The 11,848-nt window shown below is 36.8% G+C and overlaps 1 protein-coding gene across 1 annotated transcript; it reads left to right on the forward strand.

Annotated features, from left to right (window-relative positions):
• Positions 1 to 357: 357 nt before the first annotated feature.
• On the forward strand, positions 358 to 7,252 carry rasl11a (RAS-like, family 11, member A). Its single transcript, XM_052149642.1, has 6 exons — positions 358 to 839; positions 1,514 to 1,570; positions 1,651 to 1,733; positions 4,291 to 5,668; positions 6,107 to 6,215; positions 7,026 to 7,252. The coding sequence occupies exons 1-4, from the start codon at positions 689 to 691 to the stop codon at positions 4,759 to 4,761; spliced, it is 762 nt and encodes a 253-aa protein (XP_052005602.1). The 5' UTR covers positions 358 to 688; the 3' UTR covers positions 4,762 to 5,668; positions 6,107 to 6,215; positions 7,026 to 7,252.
• The last annotated feature ends 4,596 nt before the right edge of the window (positions 7,253 to 11,848 follow it).

Genomic DNA, 11,848 nt, shown 5'->3' on the forward strand with positions numbered 1-11,848 from the left:
AATATTAACCCATTTATGAGATCAAATTAACCCAGACATTTCAGTAAAAATTAACCTGCATTTGGGTTGAATAAACAACCCATTTGCTGGGCTAAAATTAACAACCCAACTTGCTGGGTTAGTTTAACCCAATTCTGTCCCATATTTAAACAGCGGCCGGGCTAAAAACAAACCAATATGGGTTATTAAATTAATAATATTATATATATTTTTTATATGTGTATATTATTAAAATGTATTGAAAAATATTGAAATATAAAATTGTGTAAACTATTCTATAAATGTTATGCATATCTCAAGAAATGAATTGATGTGGGTCAGAGTGCCCTGGTTTACTCACGCCCCTTGTGAGCTTTTCCCGTTGCTTTTCGCTGAAGGCGCAGCTGAGGTCTTGTTGTCTGGCGACCAGGAACTGCGGGTTATGAACTGCTCACAAATTAAGTTACCTCATTTGAGGGCCGTTATGCAGAATTAACATTCATGACTTGCAGAAGTGGAGCCAGTGTTTTGGATGTGCTGGATGCTTGTATTTTATTCAAACAATCAAAGCTTTGTTTCAAGCGGAGATCACAGAAGACTTGCGTTATGAGGACTCCAAACATTTGGAGCGGGCACATATAGTAGCTGGAGAAAGTGGAGGAGAAGACATGCATTCCTGGGCAGCCTTATAAGAATCACAGCTTCCTAAATGCGTCTTCTTACCGAGCAGCCAAGAACAATGAGCAGTGGTTCTAGCAACTTTCTGCTAGTTCCTATACCGGAGTACCCTGTACTAGACTGCGTGCCCAACAAAAACGTTAAAATAGCTGTTCTTGGGGCAAGCAACGTCGGAAAAACAGGTAAATGCATAAAATGCTTGTTTTTTTTATATATATATATATATATATATATATGTTTATATATTTAAACTTTCTGCGTTTGTAACTCATTCTAACAGGACATGTTGATCTTGATCATATACAATATATTCTAATTATATATATTATAGTGATTGAGATATTAATAGTATATAGATAGAATATACACTAACGCCAGGGTGTGACACACACTGACGCACTACTTGTGAGATGTGACATATTGCCATATGAGAGACAGACAGACAGATAGATAGATAGATAGATAGATATATATACAGACAGACAGATATATATATATATATATAGACAGACAGACAGACAGACAGATAGATAGATAGACAGACATATATATATATATATATATTAGACAGATAGATAGATAGACAGACAGACAGACATATGATAGATATATATATATATATATATATATATATATATATATATATATAGACAGACAGATATATATAGACAGACAGACAGACAGACAGATAGATAGACAGACAGATATATATATATATAGACAGACAGATAGACAGACAGACAGACAGACAGATATATATATATAGACAGACAGACAGATAGCTATAGATAGATAGCAAACACATTGTATTATACTGTATAATGATACAAATTTTCCCTTTGGTTTAATTTTCCAGCTCTGATTGTAAGATTTCTTACCAAGAGATTCATAGGTGACTATGAACCCAATACAGGTAAGCCATAAAACAATGCTATACTATAGCCTACTGAAAACTATGCATACTTTTATTCAACATTCAAACTTCATTTATAGGAGCCTTGTATTCAAGGAAGATTAATTTGGATGGGGAGCAAGTTTCTTTACAAGTGCAGGACACTCCATGTGTCTCACTGCAGGTATACCTCTAAATAACATTACCAACACTAACTACCATCTTTCAGCTAAATTTCCTAATTTTGCTTTATCAGTCATTTAGATCACTCAGTCAGTGCCTGTGGGATTCCTGCATACTTCAGATGAACTGTGGGGAATATTAGTTCAAACATCTGGCCTGTAAACAAGGCATGCAGGGCAGGAGATAAAGAGGGTGTGTTCAGCCATGAGCTCATTAGACTCATGCGCACTCAAGAGGAGGTTCAACAGTTGAAAAGCTCTTGTCAGCTGAATGAATCTGATCCTGTCTAAAGCACGGTGGTTAGTAAAGTACAATGGGACTGAAGGCACCCCTTAAAGCAGGATTTCTCAACGGGGGCGGTACCGCCCCCCCAGTGGGTGTTCAAAGGATGCCAGGGGGCACTGAGGGCCAAATTAGTAGAGAGGGGGGCGTTAGGTTACAAATCAAGTTCCTGTTTGCATTCAACTGTTTATCTAGACTCCATTATACAGGTTGGTATGCATTTGTACTGCGGTTCATCTGATTCTGAAGTAGCTGGTTTAGCAGCGTCAAATAGACAGGTGGAGTCACAAATCTCCGCTAATGCACCTGTATGGCTCTGTAGGTGGATACGGGTCAATGGACAGAGAAGCGCAAGCACAAAGCAGGTGTGTTTTTACTCACAGACAGTTCTTGTGCTCTTAAACATCATTGCAGCAACAATGATCATTGCAGAGCTGCGAGAACCAGTGAGAAGTGCGGCATGAGACACAGAAACCATTTGAATTTGCCACAGAATTTTACATGACCACCCTTAAATTTACTATAGTAACACTAACTGTACATTAGGCAGAAATATATTCATAATACATATTATCATATCACTACTTCAGCTCTATTAAAGTTGTCATAGGATACATTAGGGGAGTGAGGGAATATTATACATTTTTGTTACAAATTTTAAATGTTATATTTAGTATTTTTTGTTTTTATGTGTTTTAGAGTAGGCCTACTGTTTGCAATTACAAAAATGCCATAATTTGTTTTTTAGAAATCATGTTACATCTAACCATGGTAGTGAAGAAGATCCATGCTTCCATGTGTTTACTATGGTGTTGTTAAAAATGCCACTGTTAAAACTACAAAAAAAAAAAAATATAGAAATACATTAAAATGTTCATAGGGGCAAATGCAAAATACACTATTCTTTTAGATGAAATAGAAATGCGTAAACATAGGCAAAAAGGGAATGAAGTAGAGGGGCATTCATCAAAAAAAAGTTGAGAACCACTGCCTTAAGCGCGAGATGCCACTAGGAAATATAATTGAACAAATCTGAAAATGACAAATAACAATGTTTTTTCTCAAAACAAATGTGATCATTTCAGGGATCCCCATTAGATACATACATTTGCAACATTTTAAATGTTATTCAATGGTAGATCAAATTACCTGAAAATCAACATTTAGACGTTGCACAAAATGATCTCATGGATCAGGAACATTTTGCAGTACATAAAGACAAACAGGTGTTTTTGAAAGCGCTGTGGTAGTTTTGGTATTTAGTGTTTTGGGAGAAGTTAATTTAATCCCAGGTGGGCTTCAGCCCCACTGTACACTATATACCATATATAGCTGCTATGAAGACTGAGAAGATAATCTTTATTTTAGAGTTGCCCTCTTGGTTCCATTATTATAAATATAGTAATTGTTCAAATAAATTATTTAAAGGGATAGTTCAACCAAAATTATCTCATTTAGTCACCCTCATACCATCCCAGTTGTGTATCAATTTCATTCTTCTGTTGAACATGAATAAAGATTTTTAGCTCTGTTGGCCCATACAATGCAAGTGAATAGTGGCCAGAACTAAAGCTACATCACATAAAGGCAGCATAAAACCTAAATCCATAAAACTCCAGTGGTTTAATCCATGTCTTCAGAAGTGATATGATAGGTGTGGGTGAGAAAAAGATCAATATTTAAGTCTTTTTTTTACTATAAATTCTCCTCCCTGCCCAGTAGGTAGCGATATGCACGACGAATGCAAATTGCCAAAAACAAATGAACAAGAATGTGAAAGTAAAAGGGAAAGTTGGGATTCATTGTTAAAAATGATGTAAATATTGATCTGTTTCTCACCCACACTTGTCATATTGCTTCTGAAGACACGGATTTATCCACTGGAGTTGTATGGATTACTGTTATGCTCCCATTATATGCTTTTTTGGACATTCAAATTACAGTACCCATTCACTTGCATTGTATGAAACTACAGAGATGAGATCATCTTCAAAAAAAATCTAAATTTGTGTTCTGCATAAGAAAGAAAGTCATACACATTTGGGATGGCATGAGGGTGAGTAAATGATGAAAGAATTTTCTTTTTTGGGTGATCTTAACCTTTTATTGTTTAAATAAATTATGAAATCAATATTTTTGTAATGTGTCTAGTTCTCGCTTTTCTTTTTACATAAAAAAGATTGTCTTGATCAGCTGTCTTTTCCAATATCATGTAAAATTGTTTACTAATAATTTCATCCAACTAATCTTTAATACTGACTATTTTATCTTTCCAGGATGATGTAGAGGACCTTTATTGTCAAGAGCAGATAAACCGCTCCATTTACTGGGCAGACGGGTATGTTCTTGTCTTCTCCATCACTGACCTCAAAAGCTACCACACCATCCAGCCACTCTACCAACATTTGCGTCGAATCCACCCCAGTGGCAACATCCCTGTCATCATTGTGGGAAACAAAAGCGACCTGCTGCGTGCCCGGCAGGTCCCAGATCATGAGGGTAAGGCCCTGGCTGATGAATTGGGAGGACCCTACTTTGAGGCATCAGCCAGGGAGAACCATGAGAGCGTCCAGGCTGCTTTTCTGCATCTATGTCAGGAAGTGAACCGAGCACTGGGAGGAGGAAATGGGGAGAAGAGAAAAGGAGGGCTACATCTTGCCAGACCAAAGAGCCCAAACATGCAAGAGTTGAAGAGAAGGTTCCGGCAAGTGCTGTCATCCAAAGTGAAATCAGCTACTGCACTATGATGAAGATTACGACCAATGTGACTGCAGAGAATTCGGAAAGTTTACAGAATAACAACCAGCTGTTGCCATGAAAGGAACAACAGTGAAACTCGCCAGATGTTTCGCAACTGACATGGGACTACTGGCAATGCCCTTTTAATCTAATGTTTTAAATCCATAAAGTGTGGTTTTGTTTATTTGTTTCAGCTGCTATCATTCATGCATTTTTGTTCTCCATTTCTCCAGTGTTTTTATTCATTTCTTTAGTAACATGATTTTATGTTGACCGCTAATGTTTGGGTGAGGATTGGAAAATGAGATTGGTACTACTATTTTGTCCAAGCCCACTATATCAGTTTAATGTATAGGAAGAATAAACTAAATTTGTCTTTGACGAAGTCTGCTTATTACATTGAAAGAATCAACATAAAACAAACATATTGTATGGCCATTTATTTGACAAAAGTCATGATGAAAGACGATAGCAGTCATTCCTATAAGGTTCTCATGTAGCTTGTCCAGGATAGTCGCAACATTTAATCTGACAGTGAAGCGACATTATTCAGCTATGTTGTTTTGTAAACATGTTGGAGGAAAAGGTTGTTAACTGTGGTTCCCATGACTTTTGACATACTTACAGTGTGTCAAGGACTTTAAGTTTGCTGTGTCGTTTGGTAGTGTCTCCTTCATTTGTTCTTTTTTAGATGTCCCATTCAACCATTCAACTGGACATTTGTTTATCTTGCAGGACAGATAAAGTTGCATTCCTTTGCAGCAAGTCTTGGAGTCCTGGACTGAACTATTGGCCATGCACTCAGTGACCTTTCACCTTTAATAAACGGCTGTTCTTCCTGTCAACTAATGGCCTAATGAATAGCAGATTGGATCACAATGTGACCAACATTCTCCACTCTCTCAAAAAGTCAGAGTAGGTGTTATACTTGACAAAGTAAATGGCAGATTTGTGGTCAGATGAATATGCTGTGTTGATATTACTTCTTTCTCAATGAGCATGGCTTGGTCTGTTTAAAATCTTGCTCACCTACTCTTTCTTTTATATAAACCCACTACCTTTAATACCAGTTCAAAGACTTTCTCATGTCAGCATCAAATATGTTAAACCTGAGAACGGCACAGTTCTCAGAGCTTGTTGACCTTCCACCAGTGTTTGAAGTTCTTAAAACCCTTACCAGATTTTGAAGCTGTTGTTAAGCATTCGTTTTTTGGACTCCCCTGTTCACACTTAAATGTACATATCTAAACCAGCTGTGGGTATCTCTGAGGTCTAACTGTTCCATGTTTATAGCACTTCATCCTTTGCAAAAAAAAAAGTTTATATATATAAAACTTTTTCTGTATTTGATAGAAAAACACAGACTCAAAACTGCTGACATACACTGTTACTGGAGACTGTGCAAATACAAACATCAACATATCAGATGAAGGATGATCCTCTGAAAATATTTTCTTATCAGGTAAGCATTTAAGCATTAGACAGCATACTGTAAGTGTACAGTACACATTATTAGCTGCGCATTCATGTTTGGGGAAAACATAACATTGAATCAGCATTATTCATTTTAAGACAGTTGCTAAAAAACGAGACAACTAGAGAAAATGAAATTGTGTACGTCCATACTATCTGGCAAGACCTTAAAATCTTAGTACAGTTCTAAAAGAGTAGATCCAAGCCTTAATCAGTGGCTTCTCCCTTCTAGTTTTTACAACACAGATTTAATAAATCATCCTTCTGACATTATGATTATGAATTGCTTCCTGTGCTCTGGTATGGCCTATTAAAATGACAAAAACAGCGGGGCTTATGTCCTCTCATGAACAGTGTGAGTTGTTGTTTGCCCTTATTTTGAAAAATATGGTTTATTTGGGAATTCTGGTCAAGGACGTTTGAATTTTCAGCACTTTTATTATTCAGTTAAATTCAAATGTATTTATAAAGCACAAATTAAAACAACAGAAGTTGATCAAAGTGCTGTACAATACAAAAGAGTAAAAATAGCAATATAACACACATGGAACACACACATAATACAGAAATACAAAGCACAAACTCTAGGATTGATTAAAAGCCAATGTGAAAAAATATGTTTTCAGCCAAGTTTTTAAATCATGTATTGTTGATGCTGATTTAATATAAATAGGTCAACTATTCCACAGTCACCCCTCATCTTATCTCATCTTATTAGAGGAGAAACAGCTGTGACGTGAATCACTTATAAGAAACATATTTTTCTCCTTCTGAGCTCATTATGTTATCACATCCACAGGAAGCATGACCAAGACAGTTCCCAAAGGAGGACTGGGGGTGGAACGAAGTTGTTAGAAGGACATAAAGAAAGAGGGAGAGCAAGAGAAGGAAGTGAGGCAATGACATATCAAAAATATACTTAACATGGAAATATCTGGTTGATATTTCATGACTTTTACTAATCTCATGAGAAATTATTATTAAGACCTGATGCCATGCTACCAATGTCATATACCCCAGAAATAAAACCAGAACGCTAACACTGTACAATGTCTGTGTCCATTTTGAAGGCTGCGTGCTAGGTAGGACGTCCTTTGAAGGCTGCAGTATACCGAGTGTCCTTCTTTAAACAAGCCTCGTTTAACGAGACGGCCTTCATAGGACAAACGGAACGTAACATGGTTGCTATGACAGCACGCCACTCTTTAACAGAGAGTGAGAAGGGAACAAAGTCCCTTTAGAAGGGAATGTATGAGGTACATTTTAGGATATTTATAATGATGTATACAGAAAAGAAAATAGATTTTACAGGTGTACTTTTAGTCTAATACTTTATTTTATTTATATATTAATATAATTATACATATGATATACTCTGCACCCATCTACTGAGGTACTTAAACTTGGGAATTAACATTCCTTGTGTTTGAACATCATATTTACGGGCAAATTGGTGTAATTGTTTTTTTAGACATTTCCTTTGAAGAAAAGAATTGTGGGTTGTGAGTGCCCATGAAGGATACACCTCATGCATCCTCCGAATTCCCGGGAAAGACGGTCGCATTCGAAGTGACTCGTTTTTCTGAAACGAGACGTATGACGTATGCGGCCAACAAATGCGACCTCAGGAGGATGCATCCTTCCAAAAGAGACACAGAGTGTAACGAATGCATTTAGAAGTCAAGACAGCAGAATCTAATTGCAGCTTTGACTTAATAAGAAAATTAGGCCAGATAGAAACCTTGGAAAACACAGTAACAAAACAAAAACTTGGGGAAAGAACAAAGGTCACATCATTGGGGATAACAGGAAACAACAACTGACCAAGACACAAGCAAAAACAAGGACATCAATACACTGGGGCAATCAACGTATATGAGGAAACAGATGGGAACAATCAGGGCAGGAACCAGGAACAGAGACACAAGAAAATAAACAAAACTTCAAACTAAAATTCTCTTAAACAGCTAGCGACCACTGGTGGCCGCTTGGGCAAAAGTCTCAGGTGTGACAAAAAGGTTCTATTGGTTAAAAATGGACAACATTTACAACATTTATTACAGGTGCACTCAGTATTATTTTCTTCCTTGTTAAAAGCGTTTTACCTCTAAAGATATATATATATATATATATATATATATATATATATATATATATATATATAGTCATTTTGAAACATATGTTTAAAATCATGAACACTCACATAAGAGGAAGACTCCAGTCATATCAGTAACCTTATATAAGCTGTTTTATTCAACAGGATCTCATGAGAATTCTTACATATTTTACACGTTGGGTATTTCGTATGAATTCGCACAATTTTGTTTGCAAGAAATTCATCACGTGCAAATGCCCGGATGTCTAATACGGAAGTAAGTGCCAGGTCCTCACACGAGACATTAAGGACATGCTTATTATTATGCCCTTACCCAAACCCCTTTTCTAAACCTAACCGATCAGTAGAGCGTAAACATGATAGGAAGCTGTTGTGTGTGACAGAAGCAAGTAATTGTCTCATATTAGATGGAAACGATGTCCAGCGACGTTATTGGCTGTGATGAAAGTTGAATGATATCATACAAATTAGCCAAATATAGAATGGAGAGGGTCCACTCATGGGGGCTGCCATGTTAGGATCAAATGACCAGATGAATACTACTCACTTAAAGGAATATTACGGGTTAAATACAATTTGAGCTCAAGCGGTGGCATGTTGTTGATTACCACAAAAATTATTTAGACTTGTCCCTCCTTCTCTTTAAAAAAAAAGCATAAATCTGGGTTACAGTAGCCACATTTCCACTGTTGGCCAAATGAGGGCGTGATAGTGCATACCAGGGCCAGTCGTGTTCCCACTGTCACTTCCGGGTCTTCATCATGCCTCCTCAACGGGCAATGGCCTTTGGCCCGCTGATTAGCCTTTGGCCAAACAAGGCTAACCGGGGATTGAGGTGGGTTCAATGTAAAAGGCAGAGTTTCGCCAATCTTCCCAGGTTGAGAATCCAGCGCACAATGGTACAGGTTTGGGAAAAAATACAAATGCGGGCACAATACAAATCCAGTAAAACGGCCAATGGACAAAGCGGTGCCCAAAGAGATGACTTTCCATGATTCTGTGAACTTTCATAGACGGTGTGCTTGGACATCGTCAGACTGTTAGTGGAGAGACCACTCGGGACACCATGGCAGTTACAGTCTGTGAGTTGTCAACACTAACTTATCTTGCTGTTTAGGTTCGACATAAACTCAATATTCTAGATAACTGTCTAGGTAACATGATACCTCAGCTTGAGCTTCCCTCTTGTTTGTAAAATGGGCGGGATGTGTGACATTGCCACCACAGCGGAGTATCAAGGGCAGGTTTTAGGGCAACACTGTGGAGTTATTGGCCTAATGGTGGGAACACAGATAAATTTTGGTCTTGGCCTAAAGGTCTGAGGCTATTGGCCCCGGCTACCCAGTTGATAGGCCTTAGTTGAGGCACTTAGAATGTAAGTGAATGGGGCCAATTCGTAAACATTAAAATACACACAGTCTCAAAAGTACAGCCACGAGATGTAAACAAAATGCATATTTACATGCTTTTAGTGTGATAAAATTGCTTTCTAAGTTATATTATTGGCAATTTTAAAACAATTTTGTAACCTGCTATTACAAGTTAATGGGTAACAGGTTAACATTGTAATTCCACTAAAATAATGATTTTAACAACATTACAGCTCAAAATATAAACACGTTTTAACAGAAGATTTAATGTAAGTGCTTTTATAAAATGATAAGCTTCACATTTCTGCCTCTGTCCAAAGATGTTCCCATTGATTTCTATTCTAAGTGCCTCACTGTAACCTTGATTTTTGCTTCTTTCTTTTTTTTTTAAGAAAAGAAGGAACAATTCTAAATACATTTTTGTGGTAATCAACATTATGCCTCAAATATTTATTTATCTTAACTTGTTTTGAACCCAGATTAATCCTTTAATCTTAGTAACCGCCATGTTATTGGACACTTTCACTTATGGATTAAATGAATCATGGCTGTCTGGGAAAAATGAAAAGTGCACAATAACAACCTATTTGATTCTAATGTTCACAAAATAACTCGTTCTTGTTTTTGTGTGTATGTATGCACTAATGTAAGGCATTACCATTCTAGAAGCACTCTAAAAGAAAAGTGTTTGAAACAGGACACACCTGGTTCTGTATAATGGCCTCATAATCCTACTCTTACTGTATACAACCATACAGGGCAGTCATATTGACCAAATTAATCCCACGAGATGGCTGCCCATACATTTATGGATAACCACCAACGTTTAACAGTTTTTGCCCTTCTTCAAATCTGAATCATCTGGATATAGGCTGCAGCATTTGTTTTTCCATTGCTCAGGGGTCTGGATTTTGATCGATTTACTCAAGGTTATGCTTCATTGTGGATAATAGTGGTTGCCAAATAGCTCTTTTGCCCTATTAAACTCATGACATACAGATTTTAAGACTGGGTCACAGAGGCTGTCGATTCAATTATTCAATAATTATTATTTGATATTTTTTGACTATTAATCTATTTAGCAGCTATCCTGTGAAGTTTCCTTCTAACCCTGTTAGTGAATTACACACGGTGGCAGGGGGAGGGCGGGTCGTGATTCTACACAGCCGGTCCCTTATCAGGCTAATCAAGCCTCCGAGGAGTGTAACGCAGTTCAATGGAAAGGAGGAGGCGAGAACCGGCTTGACAATATAAATAATAGTTTAATGAGAAACTTAAACAAAAGACACAAACACATGACGGACATGCTCGTGAAATACATACCAAAATCTCTGGGCAATAAATACAAATGGCAACAAGATGTGCTTGGATTTTTTTTAACTACTATACCTCTTCACTGTGCAGCAAAAACACTTTCAACAGGAAACAAGAGACCATTTGACATTTATACACTCAAATTAATGTACAGGTCGGAATTACAATATCTGTGTTGGGGAAAGAGCGACCTCTTGTGACAGACTAGAGACGTTGCAGGTGTGGATGTGATATTAAGATCGAAAAACTCAAGAAGCTTCACTTTTTTATTTATTTATTTTTATCATCATTATGCCTATTTTTATTTAATTTCGGATACCAAATGCATTAGCAAAAGGCATAAAAGTAATTACAAAAAATAGCAAAATAATCCCCCATAACTATTATAACAACTGAATTAATAAGGAATGGATAATCTCTAAATCAGTTAGATTGTTGAACAGATATGCTGGGTTTATGGAAGCAGGCAAATGGAGTTCAAATAATTTATGTTAATATTTTCTCTTGTAGTAACCAGCAGATCATTTTAAAACAGTGCCTGGTGATACATATCTACCCTTTAATGTGTGTATACGTGTGTTTGTATAAATGTAAATGAACAGGCATTTATAATATTATATGTTTATAGTTTAAGTCATTTAGTATATGTGTAAAAAGTGTGTGTGTGTTTATCAGAAATCAACATTTGTCAAAAAATTTAAATATTTTAAACACATTTCTATTGCTTATTCATGTTGTCCTGACACTGAGGGAAATATCCAAGAATTTAGCTATAAGTGGGAGCAGGGTTCTGCTGTATGTGAATGTGTTGGGGCCATGTGT

Source organism: Xyrauchen texanus, chromosome 2, assembly GCF_025860055.1.
Source record: "Xyrauchen texanus isolate HMW12.3.18 chromosome 2, RBS_HiC_50CHRs, whole genome shotgun sequence".
NCBI classification, from domain to species: domain Eukaryota; kingdom Metazoa; phylum Chordata; class Actinopteri; order Cypriniformes; family Catostomidae; genus Xyrauchen; species Xyrauchen texanus.